At 40.0% G+C, this 25,899-nt stretch overlaps 1 protein-coding gene across 1 annotated transcript; it reads right to left on the bottom strand.

The window, feature by feature from the left end:
• Window positions 1-2,264: 2,264 nt before the first annotated feature.
• ERP27 (endoplasmic reticulum protein 27) lies at window positions 2,265-25,786 on the bottom strand. The gene is made up of 7 exons (XM_023741596.1): window positions 24,747-25,786; window positions 24,263-24,363; window positions 22,142-22,279; window positions 9,946-10,062; window positions 5,893-6,018; window positions 3,888-4,085; window positions 2,265-3,035 (listed from the first exon to the last, which is right to left on the bottom strand). The coding sequence occupies exons 1-7, from the start codon at window positions 24,838-24,840 to the stop codon at window positions 2,988-2,990; spliced, it is 822 nt and encodes a 273-aa protein (XP_023597364.1). The 5' UTR covers window positions 24,841-25,786; the 3' UTR covers window positions 2,265-2,987.
• Between the last annotated feature and the right edge of the window lie 113 nt (window positions 25,787-25,899).

Here is a 25,899-nt window from a genome sequence, read left to right on the forward strand (position 1 = left end):
CTGGGGAAAAATGGACAGTCTTCGGAAGAAATTACCCAAAGACAGAGAGAGTTTAGAAACTGTGGAATTTTGTAATCCTGGGTCTGATTTTTAGTGAATACATGAGAATCTTCAGAAATCTCTTCTTTCTGAGGAAGTTCCACTCATGTGATGATGAGTCCCCAAAACTACAAGGAACAGATTGGATGTGAAGAAGACAGGCTATAATATCTGGTGGTTCTTGGAGAGCCACAAACTGAGAAGGAATAATTCAATTCAATAACATAAACACATGAAACAACTAAATAAGCATACAAACCCAAAAAACCAAAAAACAAACTTGTTGACGTCTAGTCAAGTCTGACTCATAGTGACCCTACAGGACAGAATAGAACTACCCCATAGGGTTTCCAAGGAGTGGCTGGTGGATTCAAACTGCCAACCTTTTGGTTAGCAGCTGAGCTCTTAACCACTGTGCCACCAGGGCTCCAAGCATACAAAAGAGAATGTGTAATACTTTGCTACTGAATTTCATCAAGCAGCAAAATATACCGTGAAGATATTTAGATCTATGTGTTCAATGTGGACCATAGTCATTGAGGGGAACACTTCAAATACAATAATTGAAAAATTAATCCAATATTGAACAAAATATACAACCCCCTCCAAAAAAAAAAACAAGCCAGTTGCTGTTGAGCCAATTCTGACTCATGGTGACCCCATGTGTGTCAGAGTAGAACTATGTTCCATAGAGTTTTCAGTGGCTGATTTTTCAGAAGTAGATCGCTAGGCCTTTCTTCTGAATCATCACTGGGTGGACTCAAACTGCCAACTTTTTGCTTTGCAGCTGAAAGCCTTAACTGTTTGCACCACCCAAGTACTCCCCAAACAAAACATAGCTCATGGGCATTTATTCTTTGGCATTTGCCAAATCCTTACAATAGTTTGGGGGTCCTAATATTTTAAGCAAGAAAGGGGGAAAGTTGGAAAAGAGAGAAAAATAAAGAAATGAATCAAAGGACTTGGAAATAAAGAATTGATAAGGAAGTTGGATTGTGAGTATGGAGAAAAGAAAACTGGATAAGGGGGTTTAAGAGTAACCAACAAGGAGTTGAAGGTGTCTTTTGCCAGATAGTGACTGGCAGCTGTTAAGAATTTCCATAGAGGGTTGTTAATTGCCATTGAGTTGGCTCCAACCCAATGTATAACAGAATGAAACATGCTTGGTCCTGTGCCATCTTCCTGATTGTTGGTAATCAGACAATGTTCTGTGGTGGTCCCTAGGGTTTTCATTTTCAGAAGTAGATCACCAGGCCCTTCCTAGTCTGTCTGAGTCTGGAAGCTCCACTGATACCTGTCCACCACTGGTGATCCTACTCATATTTGAAATACCAGTGGCATAGTATGATAAACTGAGAGACAGCGGTGGTTCACAGAAGGTAGACGAGAAGAAACAAGCTTGCGTGGCTGGAAGACCTAGACTAGATATCAGGAAGAATTTCCTGACTGAGAATGTCAGAAACTCTGGCTTACATGACCAAATAAAGGCTTCTGGGATGTGCTTGCCCTAGCAATATTTTTCAGCCTCAAGCAAAAGGCTGTTTGGTGGTTTAGGGCGGCCCTGTGGATAGACTGCGTGACCCCTTAGAAGTTCAGCCTCATATTTCTGAAAGGTGTGCTGTACACTGCTGCTTTCAAAGCGTCATTGCCAGCAGCTGACTTCCAACTTCTAGGCTGTGGAGTTATCCCCACAGAAGAGAACAGCCATGCCTTTCATTCCGTTCTTCACTTGGACCAGTGCTTATGTGTACATCTGTGGTTTTTCAGCTCTTCAGCACTTAGGCACTTTTCTTCTGAGCCAAGAGCCTCCTGGGAACAATGTAGCATCTGTGTATTGACAGTAACAGCCTGTGGGCCAGAGACACTTGGCCAAACACTCCCTCTGTCCATTATGGGCTGGACTGCACACCTCATCTGCAATAATCCATGGCTTAGTCAACCCCAGCCCACCACAGCTCCCCAACTCCTACCCATTCCCCAAACTTTTACCTAAATCGATGCCTAAATATTTTGCTACGTTTATGCCAATCTCATGCAGGATGGCCTCTACCCACCTCCCATGCCACCCACAGAATAAACAATAACACATTAGTGGCATAAGGTGTAATACTAAACAGTGGGCATTGAAGGGTGAGGTACCTACTGCTTAGCTGGGCAGCTGAGTATTTACAAAAGGTTTGGCTGACAAAGAGATGCCAGGCCTTTCCTATAACATGATTGCCTTTTATTTATTATACGAGCTGTTGATTTACACAGGGAGTTGGGAATGCTAAATAAGCATGGAATTTGTACATGGTCTGTTTCTGCTGAGTTCAGAGTCTTGGAAACCTCATTTAACTTCTGGCAAAAAAGACTTAATTCCCAAATGCTGTTTAAAACCATTCTTTTGTTCTTGGTCCTGAGTCAGAGAGGGCATCTATGCTTGTGAGGTAAGGTAGAGCTTCAACCCTTCAGTCACCCCAAAAGAGCAGAGACTGTGTTGTGTGTAAGTCACAAAGGGTACAAATTCGGTGTTAAATGACAAGCCAGCACAATCTCTCTCTAAAAATGTGTCTCCTTTGTAGGTATCACAGTATTTATCTGAAAGCCTCCATCCAGTGATATTACAGATGAAACTACACAGTAGGAACGCTTATAAGAAAATTGGGTAGATAGTGAGAGATAAAGAAAATAAAAAAACAAAAGGAGAAGGAAAGCGCGCAAATGAGATTATAAGGAATAAAATGGGGCAGGGTGTGTGTGCGTGTGTGTGTGCATGTGAGTGTGTATGTGTGTACAAGTGTGTGTGCATGCATGTGAGTGTGTGTGTGCGTGTGTGTGTGTGAGCGTATGTGTGTGTGTGGTTGGAAGGCCTGATGATCCTGTTTAGTGTCTTTGAGGTTTGAGTTGCCCGTTTGTATTCAGCATAAAGTAGATATTTGGTAGTATGCAGAAGTGTCATGGAGAAATCAGAGTTCCACCTTTTGAGCCTTTTCTCCCGATTCATCATTTTCTCTCTGAAAAATATCACAACACTGAGAGTTAGATTTGGAGCTCACTCTCATTTCTGAGCTGAGATTAACAAACTAAAGTGTATGAGACTCCTAAATCCATCTTCAATTTTATCTCATTAACTCTTTTAGATGGAATTTGATTTTTCTCTCACTGATACCTTAAATGGAATGGTGGGAAAAAAAATTCATCTCCTTTGAATATGCAAAATCTTTCCAAAAATGCTTTTTCTAGTTCTATTCCTTGACTGTATCCTAATATACATCCTGACTCTGACCACCACAACCTCGTGTACCTTTGCTCTTAATCAAATCCAGTAGAGCCTAAACAATTCCTAATCAACAGGAAATAAAAGAGACATAAAAAAACAAACAAAAAAACAAACCAGTTGCTGTCAAGTGGGTTCCGACTCATGGTGACCTGTGTGCAGAGTAGAACTGTTTTCAAGCCTGTGGGCTTTCGGAAGCTGATTGCAAAGTCTTCCTTCCAAGGTATGTGCATGGGTTCAGACTGCCAATCTTTTGACTGGCAGCTGAGCACTTTACCATTTGCACCAACCCAACCCAACCCAACCAAACCTAACCTTTTGCCATTGAGTCCATTCTGACTCACACTGACCCTGTAGGACAGAGTAGAACTGTCCCCATTGGATTTCCTAGGCTGTAATCATTATGGAAGCAGACTGCCACATCTTTCTCCCGTGGAGCGGTTGGTGAGTTTGAACAGCTGACCTTTGGGTTAGCAGAGTGCTTTAACCACTGCACTACCAAGGCTCTTTTGCGCCACCCAGGGACTCCTAAAAGGGACAAAGAGAGGAAGAAAAGCTAGCTGGCTTTAATGTGTAGTCTCACACTTACCAATCGTTCCCCCCGTAGGAATCCATCACAGAAGTTTTGCACTTGCGCCTCTGAGACCTCTGTTATGGGCAATGTATCCCACTTATCGTCCACAGTCTGGTAAATCGCCAAGGCTGGCAACTGAGACTTCTTAAGTTTGAAAAATGATATCAGTTTCCCATTTCCCTTCACACTACTGTCCACCAGAATAAAAAGAATCTGCAGTTGGAGAAGGTTGAAAGAGAAAGATCTATTTGAGATCCTGGGGATAAAAAAAGATACTTGTAATCATTGCAGTTTAAATTGATCGAATTTATGATCTGTGTCACACAATTAAAATCTCAATTGAGTTGAAATCAATTTTATATTATTTTGCGTTGCTTTGATGTTTTATTCCCATTGGTTAAATTCATTTAATTTTGACAATATAGAATTGGAAGACTTTAGTGATTATCTAAGTGAAGAAGTCTAGCCTAAAGATTAAAAGCAGAGAACTAGTTTAAAATCCTGTCTCTAGCACTGTCTAGCTGTGTGACTTTAGGTACGTTACTCAACCTCCCTGAGACTCAGTATTATCATTAAGCTTATGTTGGGGGAGATTAAATGAGATGGTATATTTAATATTTTTAGCACAATTTTTGGCATATAAAAAATGAAACCAGTTGCCATTGAGTCTGTTCTGACTCATGGTGACCCCATGTGTGTCAGACTAGAACTGTGCTTCATAGGGTTTTCAATGACTGAGTTTTTTGGAAGTAGACTACAGGCCTTTTTTCTGAGGCACTCTGGGTGGACTCATACTTCCAACGTTTCATTCAGCAGCTAAACAGCGGACTCCTCTTGTCATAGAGTAAGTGATAAATGTTAACTATTTTATGTTAACTCAAACCTTCTACCCAAAGTAGTAATCTTTATAAATTCTGAGGATTGTTCACATTCGGTAGCACTCTGAATAATTCCAGCGTTCGAGAATCAACTACCAGCAAGGTAACTTATTTTATTATTTGACAGTTCTTATCATTACAGAGGTTGCTAATCCAATGCCATAGCCTTGAAGTGGTTGAAGTCTTACTGTTTAAGTGGTATCAAGCTAAATGACACAAAGTAGGGAAGAGGAAGAAATGAGGATTTATTGGACACCTAGTAGGCATTTGAGGACTAAGGTGCGCCTGACCCAAGCCATGATATTTTCAAGTGCCTTATATGCATGTGAAAGCTGGACAATGAATAAGGAAGACAGAAGAAGAACTGATGCCTTTGAATTATGGTATTGGTGAAGAACATTGAATATACCATGGACTGCCAGAAGAATGAACAAATGTGTCTTGAAAGAAGTACAGCCAGAATGCTCTTTAGAAGCAAGGATGGCAAGACTTCGTCCCATGTACTTTGGACATGTTATCAGGAGGGACCAGTCGCTGGAGAAGGACATCTTGCTTGGTAAAGTAGAAGGTCAACGAAAAAGAGGAAGACCCTTGATGAGATGGATTGACACAGTGTCTGCAACAACAGGCTTAAACGTAGCAATGATTGTGGGGATGGTACAGGACTGGGCAGTGTTTTGTTCTCTTGTACGTAGGGTCGCTATGAGTTGGAACCAACTCGACGGCACCTAACATCAACAAAAGTAGGCATGAGGCATGTGATAGGTGTTTTGTGTGATAAATAAGCTCAGAGGTCCAAAACTCCAAGAGATATAGCAAAGAGTAAATACATTGTGATTAATAGGTGATTTTTCTTTTCAGTATCTTTGGGTCTCTAATGTTTCTCCATCTATCAGTGAAGAAAAAAAGAAATGGACTCATCACTAAGGGAAGATATAATAATATAGGCCTTTAATAGCACAAAATATAACATCTATAATATCTTTAAGTTCAAATCAGAGTAATGTGATTTATTATGTTGCAGCTCTTATTTTGATATATCTTAACCATACTTGTTCTCTTTGTTCATCTCTGCTTCCCTGGTCCCATTTTCCTTTTTCTCATGTCCTTGTGGTGAGGAGTCAATCCCATCCCAGACTCACCTTCCCCTGGAAGAGCTTAGCTGCCTTCTGGTATCTGTGCATGTTCTCTTCATACCCTGGGGAGGCCTTGTTAATTATCAGGAGAAGATGAATCGGAATCAAGCTGTTGAATAGGCCAACCACAGACTGGCAAATTGAAATATGTTATCAGGAGAGAGGGAGAGAGAAGAAACTTTACTGACAATCCAGTGAATGGGTATACTGAAACATAAGTGAGAGTTGTCTACCCTTAACATGAATGGTAAGCAGCCTCCAAGATGGCACTCAGGAAGTCTCACTCTCTGGTTTTCTTATCATCCTTGCACACTGAACAGGGCTGATCTGAGAAACTAATAGGATATTGCAAAATAGGCGGAGTGTGACTAGGTAATCACACTAATAATAAAAGGTGACAAAAGATATTATGGCTTCTGCCTTGCTCTTTCTTGTATCACACACTCTGGGGAAAGTTAGTCCCAGTGTAGGGCCCTCAAGGAGCCCTATGGAGGGACCCATGTAGCGAAGCACTAAGGCATTCTACTACCAGCCAGCACCAACCTGCCAGCTACAGACAAGTGAGCCATCTTGCAAGCAGATCCTCCAACTCCAATCAAGTCTTCAGTTGTAGCCCTGGCCAACATCTTGACTGCAAATTCTTGAGAGGTTCTGGGCCAGAAGCACCAAGCTAAGCCACTCCTGAATTCTGACCCACAGAAAATATTTTAAGATGCTAAGGTTTAGAGTAATTTGTTATGCAGTGATTAATTACTTCACTCTTTTTCAACCCCCTCTTAGTATTGCAAGACCAATCTGATAGGCTTAAAATGTGGCCTTTGACTCCATATTACTAGTGTATACATTCTGAGTACTTACTATGTGCCAGGTACTGTTTTTAGCACTTTACATATAATTACTAATTTAACCATTAAAGACCCAGTTTTATAAAGTGAGGCACAGATAGGTTAGGTAACTCACCCAAAGTCACATGGGTAATAAATGGTGGACTGGGGTTCACACCTGGGCAGACTGGCTCAGAGCCTGTGTTCTTAACCACCATGAGGTACTGACTCCTATACAGCTGATGGCAAAACTTCCTTTGGTTGAACGAGCCTGCCTCAGTTCAGCAAAAAGGTGAATTCTTCAGGAGGCCAGAAGTATGGGCCCTTTTTTTCTGACTTAGAGACAGAAAGTTGTCAGTGACTGAGGGAGTAGGAGGGAGGCTGAGGGAACCAGAGAAGGAAAGGAGGGAAGGAGTAAACTATTGTGTTGGCTCCTACAGTCCACGTTCCTGAAATAGTGTTGCAAGTATTTCTATTTTAAACAAATCCTGTTCCTTTTCACCTCTCCCTTCTAAATACAGAAAGCATTGCTATACAAGTAGCATGTACACAGGAGGGAGTGATAGAGTGGGTTAATGACTCATCAGGTAGAGTCCCAGGATGGTGGAAAGGGGTACAACCAGGTAGGGTCCTTCCTGAAGCTACACACATCTCTGTAGGGATTCTCAGTCTCCAATGGCTGCAGGGGGCCGATATGTAGGCAAGGCAGCGGCCAGCTCTTTCCCATGGATTTCCCCTAGAGCTCTTAGATTTTTAATTTGGGAGACTGGCTGGTAAATAACTGATTCTTGTTTTACTAGATCCTATTACTTAATGTTAGAGCATGTATCCACCTGCCTAGAGAGTATAGATGGAGGGTAAAATTTCAGGAAGAGATAAGAAGTAGGAGCTAGGGAATCAAAAGGTACAATTCTCTTAGAAGAAGGGATTGGGCATAGCAAAGGGCTTAGTTTAATCCTGACAAAGCCTGTGTCTTCGTCCTGAAGCCAAGTACTGAGTGTGTGCGATAAAAGTGCGTAGCAGTCCAAGGACATGGCTATGGTTTTCTGCCCAGCTAGAGTAGTTTTGGTAGGCCACCAAATGAAAAAAAAAAAAAAAAAAAAAAAAAAACTTTTTTGGGGAGTTTAAAAAGTCACAATCAAGACTGAACTTGCTTCTATAAAGTAATTCTTACCTAATTTTCCCTTGATGTGATTTGCCTTCACTACTAATGTTGAAGTTAAAAAAAAAAAAAAATAGAAAACTCATTGCTCTGTAAGATAAGAAATGGACGAGGCATTAGGATGCAGGAAGGGTCAGTCCTTGCCCCTGTTTTTGGTGGCCTGGAGTACTCCAGGACATCAGAGCTATAAATCCAGGGATCATGAGATCATCCAGAATGAGATGGTCTAGAGAAGAATCCTGTCTGATGATTTACTGGCAACTTTCCAGAAGTGTATGTGGTAGTATCTCAGCAAAAGTGAAAATGGAGTCACTGCTCTATGGAGACAAACATGTTGGGAGAGTTGGACAGAATATTAGTCAACAGGAAAAGTGGTGCATTCTATTAGAGGCCATGTGGGCAGTGGAAAAACCACAGGGTTCAGTCAGACACAGGAGTCATAAAAAAACAAAAACAAAAAAAAGGTGGGGCGAGTGAATAGGGCTGTCTCTGAAGCTCAAATTGTTAATCGCCATATGGCCTTGAAGAAGTTAACTTTTTTGTACTTCTATTTCCTCTCTTATAAAATGAAAACAGACAATGTGAGCTAAAACATCCTCAGGCAAATTTTCTGCCTTAAATTATGCCTTCTGTACTTACTGTGTGACCTTGAATAAGTCGTTTGGATCTTGAGTGTTCTCTATAAAAGGGGTATAATAATTCCTCTCTTCTATCTCAAAAAATTGATGTGAGGATCAAATGAGAAAATGGGTGTGAATGTTCTTTGTATGTTCTAAATATCATGAAATGCATGTAAAGTGCTGTTTTTGGAGAACACACAGCATTTCTGAGCTGACGTGGATCACTAGAAACAAATACTCTCATCACTCTATGATCTATGTCAGGGAAAATAAAACTCAGGATATATAAGATAATTCTATAAACTGTAGAGTATTAGAGAGGCAGAAAACGATTGGGGTTGATGGCCCCTTCACCCAGGCACCCCAGTAAAAACTAGTTGCTCTCGAGTCAATTCTGACACACAATCCATGTGTGTCAGAGTGGAACTGTGCTCCGTAGGGGTTTCAATGGCTGACGTTTTAGAAGTAGAGTGGCAGGCCTTTCTTCTGAGGTGCCTCTGGGTGGACTTGAACCTACAGCGTTTTGGTTAGCAGCCGAGTGCACTAACTGTTTGCCCCACCCATGGACTCCTCACCCGGGCACCAAAACCAAAAAACCAAACTCGTTGCTGTTGAGTCCATTCTGACTCATACTGACCCTATAGGACAGAGTAGAACTGCCCCATAGGGTTTCCAAGGGAATTTGAACTGCCGACCTTTTGGTTAACAGCCAAGCTCTTAACCACTGCAACACCAGGGCTCCACCCAGGCACAGCAGCATGCAAAGCCAGAGGAAGGCAAAACTGGAAAGAAGGCTAAGACACCCTGAGGGGCTAGACATGTGCTAGTCAAGGTGTGGTTTGCAGGGAGAGCCAGGCCAGGATCTGCTTGCCACTGGTCCACAATGAGATGGGCACAGAAAATGGGAATAGGTATTTAGAAACTAATAGAAATTTGGCACTATCATGACATCCAAGTATGCGATCAGGGGGCTTGATTTTTAAAATTTGTGCAGTAATTTATTTTTGTTGCATTTTACAAAAGTGTCTGCCACCAATGTTTTAAAAATGGACCTTCAGCACAGATTGAAATCTAGTTTGAGAAGCCTGGTGTTGCTCTGGTCAAAACTGTCTTCACGGAGCACTCCCAGTCAGCAAAACCCCGAAGTTTTTGAATCAGTCTCCTTAACTTTTCACCCTGGTTCTCTTTCTTATTGGTCATGTGAGAGGCCATTTAATTTTCTGAGTCTCAGTTTCCTTCTTTGTTGAATAGGGACAGGTCTATCAATCTCAAAGGGCCACTGTAAACATGGTAACATAAACATTATGTTCCAGTGAGGTCTGCAATTCATGACAGTCACCGTCACTCCTGGTCAAAGAATCAGAACTCCAGGAGGACAGGATCTCCTCTATGAAGACAAGTGCCCTCCCTGACACACGGACCTCAGGGGCTAAAGACAGGGGCTGTTGTTTACCAGAGGGTTGTACTCTGTCACCAAGTGGAGGTTGTTGATCTCAATGAAACGGCTTAATTTGATGTCATCAATGCTTTCAATATCTTCGCTTGCTAAATTCAGTTGTTCATTATCCACCTGGGTAACACAAAAGAGAGAAAAAAAATCACTGTTTTGGCTTTATTCATTTATTGAAAATTATTGCCAGACTATCTACTACATGGAGCCCCAGTGGCACAGTGGTTAACAGCTATGTCTGCTAACCAAAAGGTCGGCAGTTTGAATCCACCAGCTGCTCCTTGGAAACTCTATGGGGCACTTCTACGCTGTCCTATAGGCTTGCTATGAGTCAGAATCGACTTGACGGCAACGGATTTGGTTTGGTTTTTTGTCTACTACGTGCCAGGCACCGACTAAAGCTCCATAGACAGAAAGTGTGTTCCTTGAGGAACACACTGTCCTGTGGGATATAGACAAGTAAACAGAAACATCCCACGTAGGGTGGCAGGTGTTGTCATGGGGGAATCACAGGCTAAAATGTCACCTAAGAAAGAGCAGAAGGGCTCCCAGGAGGAGGTAACTCCTAAAAAATGGCTAAGAGTTGGTCAGACGAATGAGGATGGGGAGTTTTAAATAAAGAGCAGTATTTGCTAAGGCAAAAGATATGAGTGAGACGTCACGTTTTGGAACCTACAATTAATTCACTAGACTACAGCAGAGGATGCTAAGCGTGGGTGATAGAGAAACAGGGTAGTGGGTTAAGTAGGGGTAAACTCTCAAAGAACCTTGAAGCAAAAGTAAGGAGACTGAACTCTTAACTTGAAGGCAAGGGGAGCTATTAAAATGATCAGATGTGCGATTTATTTATGTAATCTTTCAATGTGAAATAAAACACACATATAGAAAAAAAAAGCACAGACCAGAAAATGTAAGCATCATGCACCACCCAGGTAAAGAAATAGAATATTGCCACAACCCCAGAAGCCCCTTGTTCTCCCTTCTCATCAGTTTTCCTGTCTTACAGGGTAAAGATTTTCATCCTTTCTTTTTTGGCTTCACCACTGAAAGATGCATCCCTTATTGCTATAGTTAATTTTACTTGATATTCTAATATTATGTAAATGGAAAAAGCAGTATATTTTTGTCTATGTATCTCATTTCTTTTGCTTAACCTTGTGTTTGTAAGAATCATCCATGCTATTGCATATAGCTGTAGTTTTTCCTTTTTCTTTGCTATATAGTATTCCATGGTATGAATATAGCACAATTTATTTATTCATTCTATTATCGATAGACATTTAGTTTGTTTCCAGTTTCTTGTTATTAAAATAATGCTTCAGTGAACATTCTTATTCATGTGTCTTGGTACACGTATCTGTTGGGCATATGCTTAGGATTAGAATTTTTTGATCATAAGGTGGGTATATCTTCAACTTCAGTAATGCCAAACTATTTTCCAAAGTGGATAATAAATTTGTACTCCCACCAGTACAGTTTGAGAGGTCCCATTGCTCCACATCCTTGCCATCACCTGGTATTGTCAGTTTTTATTTCTACTCATTTTGGTGGATATGTGGTGATATCTCATTGTGGTTTTCATTGCATTTCCCTGATTGACCACCTGAATATGTTCTTTCATGAAGTGCCTATTCATGTCTCTTGCCCATTTTTCTATTGAGCTATCTTTTTCCAGCTGTCTTGCAGGTGTCTTTATACACTCCAGACACAAGCCCTTTGCTGGTTTTATATTGCGTATCTTTTCTTATGGGGCACTTACATTTTTGTGTGACTGCTCGTGAGCAGGAGGCAATTTCAATGTAGTCAAGGTGTTAATCTTTTCCTTTATGGCTAGTGCATGCTTTTTTTGTTTTTTTCCTTTGCTTACAAAAAACTTGGACTACTCCAAGGTCATAAAGATATTCTCTTACATTATCTTCCAGAAGTTTTATTATTTTGTCTTTCATCTTACATCCATAAGGAATTTATCATTCTTACTTATTAAAATGGATTTTTAAGAAGATTTTTTTAGCATTCACTCTTCTCTAACATATACATTAAAATCCATCCATTTCTGCCTAAGAAAGCTGTACATTCATCTATAGTTTTGATATGTAGAACTTCTATTATCATTCAGTTAAAATATTTTATAATGTTCATTGTTAATTTCTTGTTTAAACTATTGGCTACTTAGAAGTGTATATCTTAATTTTAAAAGCGAGATTTTCTAATTATTTTCTTGTTATGGATTTCTAGCTTAATTTCTATATTTTTAGTTATATCATTTGTCAACTTCTATATATGTTACATGTGTCCTTGAAAATTCTGTATACTCTGCAATTTTGAATACAGCATTCTGTGTATGTCTGTCAGATCTAGTTTGTTAATTTTATAGTTCAGATTTTCTATATTCTTGTTGTTATTTTATCAGCTTATTCTATCAAGGGAGGAGTGTTATAATGTCTTTATGATTATGGATTTGGCCATTTTTTTCTTACAATTCTGTCAGTTTTCTTATATATTCTGAGGGCATGTATTAGATAAATTTAGAATTGTCGACTCTTCCTGGTGAATTGACACTTTCATCACTATGAAGTGTCATTTTTTATGTCTAGGGATGCTTTTGTCTATAAGTCTGCTATCTCCAATATTAATATACTTACACCAGCTTTCCTTTGGAAGTATTTGCACGGAATATCTCCCTTTTTTTTTTTTTTTTAACTTATCTTTATATTTTGGTTGCTTCCTTTCTATGTTTTTATGTTTTAAATGTGTCCCTCCTAAAGAGTACATGTTTGTTGTATATTTTAATCTAATCTCCTAATCATTGTCTTTCAACTGGATGTTTTTGTAATGTAATTACCAATATATTTAATTAAATATGTAGTTTTCATTAATTCTATTTGTTCCCAATTCAATTTTCCTTCATTTCTGTCCTCCATTTTAGTTGATTGTATGCTTTGTATTATTCCTTCATTCCCTTTTTTGGATTAGAAATTGTTGTTGTTAGGTGCCATCGAGATGATTTTCAACTCCTAGCAACCCCATGTGACAGAGTAGAACAGCCCCACAGGGTTTTCTTGGCTTCAATCCTTATGGAAGCAGATTGCCATGTCTTTCTTCCCCCAAGCTCTTGGGTGGGTTTGAACTGCCAACATTTTGGTTAGCAGCCAAGTGCTTAACCGTTGTGCCACCAGGGCTTCTTGGATCAGAAATTACACGTAGACTTTTATTATTCTTTCGGGGATTATACACGCATTATGCGACACGCATTCTATACTTATCAGAATCTAATGTTACTTGGTTATTTTACCCTCTTCTTGGGCAATGCAAATATTAGAGTGTTTGATTCAGTTTACATCTGTTCTGACTCCATTCCCTGGCCCCCATGCTCTAGATTTATATGTGATTACTGTTGCGTGTTTTAATTCTAAATCTCACAAGATATTATTATTATGGTATTATATATTTCATATACATTTACAGGTGTAAACATATTTACGTTTTAGCATTTCTTCATTCCTTCCTGCACTCTTGGGCTTCTGAGATTTTTTCCCCCTTTGTCTAAAGAATGCCTTTTAGTATTTTCTTTAATATGAGTTAACTATGTTGGGTAACAAATTCTCTCAGTTTTGGTTTCTGGAACCGTCTAGATTATCAGGGCCAGCTCTTGAACAATGTTGTCTGTTTCCTCTAACTGGTTGCAGCACTTTTGAGATCTTTGGGCCACCAACGCCTAGATACTTCCTTAACACATTTCCCTGCATCTGCTATCTCACCAGGGTCCTCCCCAGTTGGGTCTTGCCTTGAATCAGAGCCACCTTCTCTCCACAAGGCCCTCCTACTTTCTCCATGTCTATTCAGCAAAATCAGAGATAAGTTTCATTTTAGTTTATATAGGAAGGAATTCAGGCAAAGGGAAATTAAAGTCTCTAAACAGTAAGAATCCAAAATTGCTCGTTATTGTGATTCTCATGATAAGTCCTATGGTCTGTTTTTCACTTCTTTTGTTTAAGATGGTCTCGCATTGGGTTAATTAAGAATAATGTGGACCTCCAAGCAGCCCAATGTGGCCCTTATGGTTAATTTAGTTAGTACTAGGTATATTTAATAGGTCACTAAGTGGTACAAACAACTTGCACTCCACTATTAACCTAAAGGTTGGTGGTTCGAACCCACCCAGCAGCGCTGGGAAAGAAAGGCCTAGCATTTTGCTTCCACAAATATAGCCATGAAAACTCTCTGGAGCAGTTCTGCTCAGAAACACATGGAGTTGCCATGAGTTGAAATTGACTCCATAGCCATGGTAAAGATGTATCTAGCCATTTGCTTATAACCTGTTTGTTCAAGAATTATTTATTGAGTCCCTGCTCTATGTTAAGTTCTGAGGCACAGAAGTGCTGACCCTCAGATGGCAATTGAAGCACGCTTCATTTTAAGAAGACTAGTTTCACAAAACTTAAATTTATGAAATAAATAAATGATGAGGTACAGAAAATCTTTGTGTTTCCAAAAAGGGTTTTGAAAAAGTACAGGATATTTTAAATTGTGAATTCTAACTTAGTATATGCACTTGTTTTAAAATTCACGAAGTTCTGAATAGGAAACAGGAACAGAAATATAAAAAAGACAAAGTATCAGGTGGAGTCCTTGCCCACCTCTCTACACTCGCCTCCAAATCAATTAAAAAAAAAAAAGTCCATAAATAAAATGGCCACAGAAAATTTAGTATTTGCAGTTTTTTAGAAACTTTATTGCTGCTAAATGCCTAGTTCGCCAGCTGGTTAGGTCTCCTTCACACTTTAGGCTTTGCTGTCGCAATCATCAAAATCATCGTTATTATAAACACAATCAGGGCCCTTTAAATATCTAATATATGTAAATACTTCCCGATTATTTTTCTAGAAGTTCGCAGGCCTGGAGCCTGTGCCTCCGCTGACATAGCTGTGCTGTAGACTAGGAGCCCCTACCTTCTCTGTTCTTTTCCAGGCAATCCCTCAAATTTCCCAGAACAGGGAGAACAGGAAATGGGAATTACTCCAGGTGTTTCTGGATTTAAGGAATGCAGCATGTTGGAGGCATAGGATGTTAGTGGTGATAACATTCTCTAAGAAGCAAAGGGCTTTTATAAAAACCACCTTCTACAGTCTCTACAGTTTGTTGTGATTCTTTTAATGATTATTTCATGGTTTCTTCAACAAATAAACTGTGGAATATTCATGTGCAGGGTTCCTGGAAGCAATATTTTAACAGGAAATCTCCTTCCTGTAAAGGGAGTTATTTGTAAAATGTTCTGGAAAGAAAATCTGGCTAGAACCAAGAGTTGAAGAAAGTTTTTTTAAAAAATATATTTTTCTAGTTTTTGGAAAGAACTTTACTTAAGATAGCGTATTATTTTTTTTCCCCAAGAAAAGAGGCACCAGAAAGAAAAACAGAGAAACAGTAAACCGAAAGAGTTGCCACCATAAGATATGATTTTGAGGTTTCCTCAAGAACATCTGAAGTGCGTTCTTTAATGTTTTAGACACTATATCATAACCAAGAGATCTAATCACTCTTTTCTGTGTATTAGTATTTCAGCAATATTCCATTAGAATTGCTATGAATTTCTGTAATTTACCTCCCAGATTTTCATAAAATTTATTAAAAGAGTCTCAGTTTGCACCATTGTTACAGTATTGAAATGTCTTGGGTGGCCCCATGACATAGTTTGTTAAACAAATGCCCCCATATCCCTAGGTTTATTTGTTTTTGAAAATTGCTTAACTAATCATATATTTGGTAAATATATACTTTCTTCTATAACAACATAATAACTTTAAATATAAAGTTGAGTAAATTGATAGTCTTACCTTTTGTATTTCCTATCGGTTTATTCTTACTCACAGATTCATTCTAATTCTCTTTGTCTAGCAGAGGGTATTTCTTGTAAGAGGTATGCAATAAATAACTGTTAAATCAACAAAAGAAATGTCTCTACTTTGTTTCCATTACTATCCAATTGGGTCAAAGTTAGGCTAGCTGTATATCTTAAAACAGAAACGATTGCGAAAACCTAAAGTAGGACAAACTTTCAAATAATATCTGAATTTCCACTTCAGGCCAGGCTCCTGGTTTATTGGATCCAGGACTCCATCTCTGCCAGGGAAACAAGAGTCACTGGACAACGTGGAGGGTCTCCCTGCCATCACACTCACAGAAGACCGGCTGTGTCCTCAAACCTGGCTAGGTATCCATAACCAATTTATTACAGTGCCACGACTTTTACTTAAATTCTTCCTGATTACGTTTATATTGTCAGTCTGCAGTATTTTTGAAGAGTGATGCATTACTTCACGTGTAGCATTTACTGGCCCTCTCATTGCTCCAACATTTCAAGCATTCAATAATATCAACTCATTTTAGTCCTATTTAGTTTTTTCACGTTATCAGTAACTCAGGTTATCAACAAATACATTCCTATAACTGAAAATTCTGTAAGTCTAAATTCTGAAATGTTTTTGCCCCAATACGCAATACCTAGATTAAATTTTGAGAAATAACCCTGAGGTTTGATTACATAGTGCCAGAGGGTTGGAGGGATAGTTTAGGAGAAAGCAGTCAAAAAAGAAAAGAAAAAAAAGTAGGTTTTATAATGACGGGACTTAGAGGAACTAGAATCTAGGAGTAAAAACCAAGATTTTCTTCAGGGTTAAGTGCTATAAAGGAGCCCTGGTGGCGCAATGGTTAAGCACTTGGTTGCTAACCGATAGGTGGGCAGTTTGAACCTACCAGCTGCTCTGCAGGAGAAAGATGTAGCAGTTGCTTTTGTAAAGATTACTGTCTTTTTAGCAAATAACATGCCCATGTAAAAATCATGGGCACATGTATATATAATGTGCACAGCACACCTAGAAAAATAATGCACATGGGGGTTGTGCTGTTAGCAAAACCCATATAAGGTGCGTTTGATTAGTGTAAGACTATGGTACAGTCTTAGAAACCCTATGGGGCAGTTTTACTCAGTCCTATAGGGTCGCTGTGAGTTGGAATTGACTCAACGGCAATGAGGTTAAGTGCTTTAAGCAGTCAAAGGAGTCTTGGTGGTGCAAGGGTTAAGCACTTGGCTGCTAAAAGAAAGGTGGAAGCTTTGACTCCACCAGAGGCTCCATGGGAGAAAAGACCTGGTGATCTGCTCCCATAAAGGTTACAGCCTGGGATACTCTAAGGGGCAGTTCTATTCTGTCCTACAGTGTAGCTGTGAGTTGGAATTGACTTGTCAACACATAACAAAGTAGAAAGTGTACGTTTTGTGTAAACAATGCTGATGTGAATCAGGCTTCTGTCACTGAACAGTTGTGAGACTTTGGGCAACTGAGTTGGTTTCATGAAACTTTAGTTTCCTTATTTGTAATAATAAATATTTTATCAGATTTTTGTGAGCATTAAATGGTAGAATATTATAAGACAACAGCATACTGTCTATCATAAACAAACAAAACCAAACAAAAGATAAATCTAAGATGAAATTAGCTACTAGAAAATTTACAGCAGATCCATGTTCCTCAGTGTAGAGTTGAATAGTCTATGAATCTAGACTTGGAGCTTACATCTTTTAAAAAAAAAAAACCCACAATGGATCATAGACCTAAATATAACATCAAAACTATACAACATCTAGAAGATAATGTAGGAGAAAATCTAGGTGGCCTTGGGTTTGGTGATGACGTTTTAGATACAACTCTAAAAACACAGTCCGTGAAAGAAAAAGCTGATAGGTTGTACTTCATTAATATTAATATTTACGCTGTGAAAGACCCTGTAAAGAGAATGAAAAGACAAACCACAGACTGGGAGATAATATTTGCTAAACACGTATCTGACAAAGGACTTGTATCAAAAATATACAAAGAACACTTAAAACTCAGGAATAAGAAAACAAACAACCCAATTACAACATGAGCAAAAGATCTGAATAGCCGCTTCACCGAAGCAAATATACAGATACCAAAAAGATGCATCACAGAAGATGCTCAGTATTATATGTTATTAGGGAATTGCAAATTAAAACAACGATGAGATACCACTACCCACTTATTAGAATAGCTAAAATCCGAAATACTGACACCACCAAATGCCAGCAAGTATTTGGAGCAACAGAACTCTCGTTCATTGCTGGTGGGAACTTAAAATGGTACAGCCACTTTGGAAGACAGTCTGAAGCTAAACATAGGTTTACGATACAATTCAGCCACCACACTCTAGGCATTTTCCCAAATGAGTTGAAAATGCATACCCACATAAAAACCTGCACACAAACATTTATAGCAGCTTTATTCATAACTGTCAAAAATTAGAAGCAATCCACACATCCTTCAATCAGTGAATGATTGGACAAATTGTGGTACATCAATACAATGAGTATTGTTCAGTGATACAAAGAAATGAGATATTAAACCATGAAAAGACAGGAAGGAACCTGAGATGTGTATTGCTAAGTGAAAGAAGCTAGTCTGAAAAAGCTACGTGCTGTATGATTTCAGCCCTATGACATTACGGCAAATGCAAAACTATAGAGACAATAAAAAGATAGTGGTTAGCAGGGTCAGGAATGGGGGCGGGATGAATACGGTGGAGCACAGGACATTTTTAGGGCAGTGAAACTATTCTGTATAATACTACAATGATGGACACATGACATGCATTTATCAAAACCCATAGGAGTGTGCAACACAAATTGTGAACCCTAATGTAAACGACAGGAGTCCTTGGGTGGTGCAAATGGTTAAGTAATTGACTACTGAACAAAAGGTTGGCAGTTTGAACCCACCCATAGGTGCCTCGGAAGAAAGGCCTGGTGATCTGCATCCGAAAGTTCACAGATTTGAAAACCCTGTGGAATGTAGTTCTACTTTGCCAAACATGGGGTTTGCCATGAATAGGAATCCACAGCAACCGGTTGATGTAAACTATAGACTTTAATTAATGATCATGTGTCAATATTGATTCCTCTATTGTAACAAGAGTACCACAGGAATGCAAGATGTTAATAACAGGAGGAAGAGTGTGCAGTGGGTGGGCTTATGTGGGAACTCTCTCTGCTTTCTGCACAATTTTCCTGTAAACCTAAAACTGTTTTAAAAAATAAAGTCTAATAAATATTGAGAAAAAAGTTGAATAGTTGATGTTCTCTGTTTAGGAGCAAACAAAAGTTATCCCAAACTCTTGAATAATAATCTTATTAAAATATTGGCTACATTTGTGAAAGTGTAAACTGAGAAAAAAATGTTTATCTGAAAGCTGGCAGGACATAAGTTGAGCTCCTTCTGTACCTGCCAGTAAAAAAAGGGCAGAAACCAGTGTTTGTCTTTGGTATGGCATGTAAACAATTGTGTCCACAGAGGTCTCAAGAGTTCATTCAGAGTAGGTCTGTCACCGGTGGCTTGCAAAAACCAAATGCTACAGAAGAGTGAGCAGGGCTGGGAAGTCATCAACAGGGCTTATAAAGAATCAATTGTAGGCAAAGCTAATGCTCCCACTAGAGGCTTTTAGGCCTGTAGAGATTTTGAAAGCAACAGCACTTGTTTTTCTTCCCCTTGTGTATTTTGGTAGTACCAAACCAAAAACCAAACCCACTGCGGTCGAGTTGACCTCGACTCATAGTGACCCTATAGGACAGAATAGAACTACCCCATAGGGTTTCCAAGGAATGGCTGGTGGACTCGAACTGCTGACTTTTTGGTTAGCAGCCGAGCTCTTAACCACTGTGCCACTAAGACTTTAATCAGGCCTTCATAAAATCTGTAAACAAGAAACCGGGAAAGAAGTACTTGTGGAGTTGTAGCTGATTAGAATGTTTACTTCAAACAGTTACGAAGTATTTCATGGCAACATGAAAGACTGAAAGATGTTAGCCTAACCTTCCGTATCTTTCTTACCAAAGCTTTGCATAGAAAGGTTTGATTACTCCTATTTCTCAATGGTAAAACACAAAGCTGAAACTGCTCTGCACGTGGGGAGAGAACTGAAGGGCTCTCATGTGCCCTCAGACATACTTTTGCAGATGAGTTAGTTCCCCAAATATTTTCTAAGTACCTTCCAAACGCCAGAGACAAGCTACAGGCTTTCAGAAGACGAAGATGAACAAGTCATGATTCCCGCTTTGAACAGCTCCTGATCTAACGCAGTCGTAGGTGAGAGAGACACATAAACACATGTTATGTGCTGTAAGGTGGTAAATGAAAAGAGATATGGAAGCACAGAGGAGTTTTTAGGCCAGTTTGGGGATTCTTCCAGGAATGCTCTCTGAACGATAAGATGCCTGAACTGGCTCACTGAAGTCTGAGGAGGAGTTAGCTGGGTGACGGCAGGTGAGGGGGGAAGTTGGGGGTGCTGGAATTCTAGAGAGGCAACAGGCTGGGCAAGATCAGGGAAGAGTGTCTGTCATTATAATGTGCACAACTGGGTACTGAGAGGGTAAAGCCCAGGGTGGGGTGGCTGGAAAAGGCCCTAGAGAAACAGGTAGTGGCTAGGTCATGAAAGACTTTATATGTAATATATAAATATCTTGGAAGACCAATATATTTAAGAGCATAAAAGAAGTTGGAGACATTGAGTATAAAACACACCTAAAACGGGTTTGAATGAGAAGTGAAAGAGAGAGAAAGGATGGAAGCTAGAAGGAAAGGGAGAGTCAATCCAGAAATCTTGAAAACTTTATTTTCTGCCTCAGTTTCTCATTTCCAGCAGACTTTTGACATACAGGTAGTGCCTGACTCATGATGTATTGAAGTTATGATGAACTGCACTTACAACCATCCGTTTTTTTTTTTATTTTTATGATTTGTGTATTTTTTTATGTATGTATTAAAATATATCTGTAAATATATACGTAATGTTTCCAACCTCCAAAGACAAATAAAGACTGGATATATAAAGATACTGATAATAAAAGGCAATAATAATGAAAAAAAAAGAGGTATTGGACTTAACGTTGGAACTGACTTAGGATGACGTCATCAGAGCGTAACTCCATCATAAGTCTGGGACTACCTGTATTTACTCTGATATTTCACCAACAGTATAAACTCAATAACTAACGAAAGCATCAGAAATCTCTTTTTCTGTAAATGGCCTCACTCTTTCTAGACATCCTGGCTTTAAACTTTGCCTCCTTTCCATAATTTTGATATCTACTTGTTGGAGGTCATGCCTTTCTTTTGACTTCTCCTCCTACCCTTAGTACTTCCCACATGGTCTATTTTCCCATCCTAACAAAAGTTCTCTCTACTTCGTGTCTTTTTACCTAACAACCATCCAGTGCATTGGTGCCAAAATAACCTTGCTAAAACATATTCCTGTTCATGCTACTCTCTGGCTTTTGGAGCTTCTAGTGCCAACTAAATTAAGTGCAAACCCATTAAGCTGGTATTCTAACTTCTCCACAATACGGTTCCAATCAAGCGTCCCTGTCTTATAGTAATTTCCGCCCAACACGTTCCCTGAGATCTGGTCAGACTGGCCTGATCATGGTTTCCTTATTAAGTTCTATTTTTTTTTCCCATCTTGGCCATGAATTCTCCTGCACTATGTCTAAATTTCATTTATTCTTTAAATCCCAGTTCAGTTGCCTCCTTCATAAAGTTTCGTTTATTTCAGCATTCCCACACTGCTTCTATCCTTTGATCCTTATCATAGTGATATTCTTTGTATGTTTACAGTTATGCATAAGGTCCTCATGAGTCACAGCCAACTCAGCAACAACTAACAACAGCTATATTTTAAGATCTGAGAGTGGAGCATATATTGAACATGTCTTTACTGTCACTATCTTGCGTAATGCACACAGCCAATGTTTGATACATGTAAGTAGACTTCCAACGTTAGGAAGGATATAAAATTTTAGAGCTGAAAATGATGTTATAGATGATATTGCCTGTTTTATTGTATAGATGAAAGAATTGAAGCTAAAAATGTTAAGTGACTTGCCCAAAGTCACATGCCTGGGAGGTGACAAAGCAGTGCTTCAAATCCCATCTGCTGACTCTCAGTCCAGCTCTCTCTCCATTTCATTACAGCACCTGTTTGGGAAGCTTGAGTTCAATCATCATCCTTGTCAACAATGTTCCTGAGTTTGGCATCATCGTTGGTGTCAGAGACAGAGTCCCTTTCAGTCTCTCGTTTGTGATTGCGCAACCTAAGGGAAAACCGAGCGAAGGCGCAAGATGCCCACCCACCTTACCAGACGAAAGAGGGAAATGGTGTTGCCGGAGATGTTGTAGTGAATCAGAACCTCAGAACTGGTGCTGACTCCAAAGGACACATCTTGGAATTTCTGTACCATGCTGTGAAATAGAGACACTGCTGGTATTTCCAAATCCTAAAAACCAGAGAAAAAATAAAAGAATGGAAGTTATTTTGGAGGGGAGAGATGCAGACATAGAAACAGAAGGGGGAAGAGAGATGTGCTCACCCATACCAGAAAGCACAGACTTGATTTAGTGTTCAGTGAAACACACTTCCATCTCAGAATGCAGGCTAAATTTGCAGGGGCATTGTTGAATTTTCCAGGCTGTGTGGATTAATAGGTAACTACTAAAATAGTGGCCAAATCTGGGACTCCCGTCTGACTTTAGCATAGAATTTGCAGCTCACCAGTAGCTGAGAGGGGCCTCAAAGTCAAGAGGCCTGGAGAATTGGACTGAGCTGTCACTGATATGCCTAAGGCAGCAGATTTTCTCAGAAGCAATTTGTAGAGGGATGAAGAAATGCAAAAATAAGAACTAGGGACTGTCAAAAAGGGCTATAAAAGGAAGGATAAACAAAATTAAGAAATGGAAGCTTAAAGTCTTATTAGCAAGGGTTTGTGTGGGATGCCTTCTATCATACATAAACCTGAGGTATTTCCTATGGACATACTGTTCATGCATTGCCCAGACTCAACAACCCAGCCTGTAGCAGGGAGCCGGGAAGCCACTTCTGAGTGGTGAGTTCAGTCCTTATGTAGCAGCCTGGCATCATTGTCCCTGCTGTAACAGGACCTTTGCACACAGCTCTAGGCAACAAGCAGGAGGGAACATATTCTTCCCTGACATCTCTCTAGGCTAAAGGAGAAGATATACTGAAAGAAAACAAGATGGCTAGCCTAGCATCAGAGTCCCTGGGTGGTGCAAATGGTTACCGCCCTTGGCTGCTAACAAAAGCTTTGAGATTTAAGTCCATCCAGAGGTGCCTCAGATGAAAGGCCTAGCTCTCTACTTCCGAAAAATCAGCCATTGAAAAACCATGTGGAACACAGTTCTACTCTGACACATATGGGATTACCAGGTGTCAGAAATGACAACTGTTAAAGAAGTCTTGCATCTGAGGTCAAGCAGATCTTGCTCGTCTAAAGGCAAGGACTGTGTGGAGTTCATTTGAGACTATGAACAATTGTTAATCAAGCCTTCTATTTTTTTATTTTTTTTTTGCTCTGTTCTTTCAAATGGAATTGTTCACAGATCAAATGATGGCATCTGGTGGCTATTTAAATTATTGCGGACTCGTCCTATCGCACTTTCTTGCCTTTCAGAGGGCAGTTGTTTTGTCTACAGCTCAGATCACTCATCACTGAAATATGTACTCTGTGTCTTCCTCCCCCACTTGCATCTCATAGCAGCTATTTCCAGCTGTGTACACAGAATCCAAGGTGGGGGGGGATGCTGAGTTGGAATTAATGAATGGAAACACACAAGGAATACAATGAGGGAATAGGGGCTTGATCAACTGAGAGAAGGACTGCCAGATGCTACCATCAGGGAAAGCAGAATATGAGGAAATGCTGCTCTGTCTTCCTAGTTGCCCTAATTAGCCAGACAGTCAGTCTGGAAGATGAAGGATAACACTTTCAATAAACAAAATATCATCATTGTTCAACATTTCAGAGCAGGCAAAGAGAAAAAAGAAAAAGGGACAATCTATTTGGGGAAGAACTTAGACAGGAGACTACTGGCTAACGCTCAAGGGGCTTTGGCACACTATGGAAAGTGTTGCCTGACTGATAAAAGTTGGCTCACTTGCCTGGCCCCTGCTTCAGCATATCCAGATATTGATTTAAGCTTCAAAATATCCACAGATGAGGAGACTCAAGTATCAGCCTCAGAGCTCTTGAAGAAAGCACAAAGAAGACATAACTCAGAAACTAAGAATGTCCTTAAATAGAGAGGACTTGACTGACAAGCCAAAAACAGGCTCTGTGCTGATGTACCTTTGACCAACTGCTTCTAATGCAGCATCGTCTGGTCAGTAAGTGACCGTCAAGGCTCCCTTGAGATAGAACGTTCTGGGTCTTTGGGGGACTGGCAAGTGGGGCATCTGGACAAACCTGAAAGAAGCCTATGACGGCTACTTCAGCAGCAGCAATGAATTCCACAGCAGCTGGGACATCTGTGAGCCACACGGGCTCTTGAGCAGCACTGGGGCCATCTAGAAAGAGAAAGAGAGTGAAGGAGAGGCAGAAGATGCCGGGGTGCTGAGGGGAAAAGAAACAGGTCTGAGTAATGAGGAGTCAATACCTTTCTCCCCCATCCTAAGGCCGAGGAGATCAGTTTCTAAGAGTGCTGATACCCCGCCAATGCTTCTGCCTTTTACTAACATATGGAAGGTGACTCCACCTTATGGCCTGTCTGTGAAGGATAATTCCAGTCTTCCCTCCTTTCCACTAGGCAACATAAGTCTTTACTCAGCATTTCCTGGAATATTTTCTCGTTTCGGAGGAAAAATATCCGGAGTACTGCCACCTTCCTCCCCTCCCCCTTCTCCTAACAGCACTCTCACCCAGCGATCACACAAGTGCTCTTTTCTTTTACCTGAGGATTCCTGAACGTCTGCAGCAACTTCTGGAGGCAGCCCACGTGTGAGGAGAAAGAAGAGAAACAGACATGTGGACTGGGTAGCTTCCATGTTCTCCTGCTCCTTTCTTCAAGCCTTGGACTTTGTGTTTGGGACTCAGGGCAGCCACTCTGTAGTTAATTGGCTGTGATGTTATTAGTGTTCTGGGAACTTTGCAGGTGGCTCTAGGGGGACCTTCAACTTCTGAGATAAAAGACCAAGTTCAGTGACAGGGCCTCAGAACATAACCAACCATATGCAAGTCGGGCCAGCTCATTTAGATAGAAAGCTTTCAAATATCATATGCCAAGTATTGATCTAAGCACTAGGGATACTAATATAACTATGATCTGATATAGCCTCTCTCAGCTTAGATTTTTAGTGGGAGAGACAGACAAATAAACAGATCATTTAACTATAAAATGTAAAGTCATAAAAAATAGAGAAACTCATAGGGTGCTATGAGAGAATGGACAAAAGGCATTTAGGACAATTGGGGGTTTAGTGAAGGATTTCTTCCTACAGGGGATGCCCAAGCAGAGTCCTGGGGAAATAAGATTTTTCCAGGTAACAAAAGGTGGAAGGGAGTTCCATGTAAAGAGCCAGCCAAAGCATAGAGATGCCAAGGTATGTGAGAGAATTCTTCGTGATTCAGCATTACAAAAAGGAAGGGAATGGTGAAAGTTGCCAGAAACTCACCCTGGGGCCAGATCACAACAGGCCTCATATGCCAAGCATACGAGTTTCAACTTAATTCTGTAGGTCATGGGAAACCTACTGAGAAGTCTTAAGCAGGAGAGAGACAACATGTGATTCGGCTCTCAGGTGCATATGGGAAATCCAAGACAAGATTCCTTGTAGGTAGTGGGGTATATAGGTTTCAAACTTAGGAGAAAACTCTCCATGATAATATTTTTTGTTTTAAAAAAAGAGATTTTCCACCATTCATATCCTGAATGCTCACTGCCCATTGCCCTGGAAAGGGGGATTGATTTGTTCTCAATGACGTAACTCCCTCTTCTACCGTGTTCCCTCCACTCCCAACCCCTCTAGGGGACTCATGAATGTGAACCATCCAGTTACCATGTTTGTTCGAAGGCAGAAAGCAGGGAAATGAAGATCTCAGTCAGA

Source organism: Trichechus manatus, unplaced genomic scaffold, assembly GCF_000243295.1.
Source record: "Trichechus manatus latirostris isolate Lorelei unplaced genomic scaffold, TriManLat1.0 scaffold00184, whole genome shotgun sequence".
In the NCBI taxonomy this organism is placed as follows: Eukaryota; Metazoa; Chordata; class Mammalia; order Sirenia; family Trichechidae; genus Trichechus; species Trichechus manatus.

Coding starts and splice junctions, on each gene's coding strand:
- ERP27 (XM_023741596.1), bottom strand. CDS start 24,840: ATGGAAGCTACCCAGTCCACATGTCTGTTTCTCTTCTTTCTCCTCACA. Junction 4,086..5,892: donor CTAAGCTCTTCCAGGGGAAG/GTGAGTCTGGGA, acceptor CTCCAACTGCAG/ATTCTTTTTATTCTGGTGGA. Junction 3,036..3,887: donor TCCTACGGGGGGAACGATTG/GTAAGTGTGAGA, acceptor GATATTTTTCAG/AGAGAAAATGATGAATCGGG.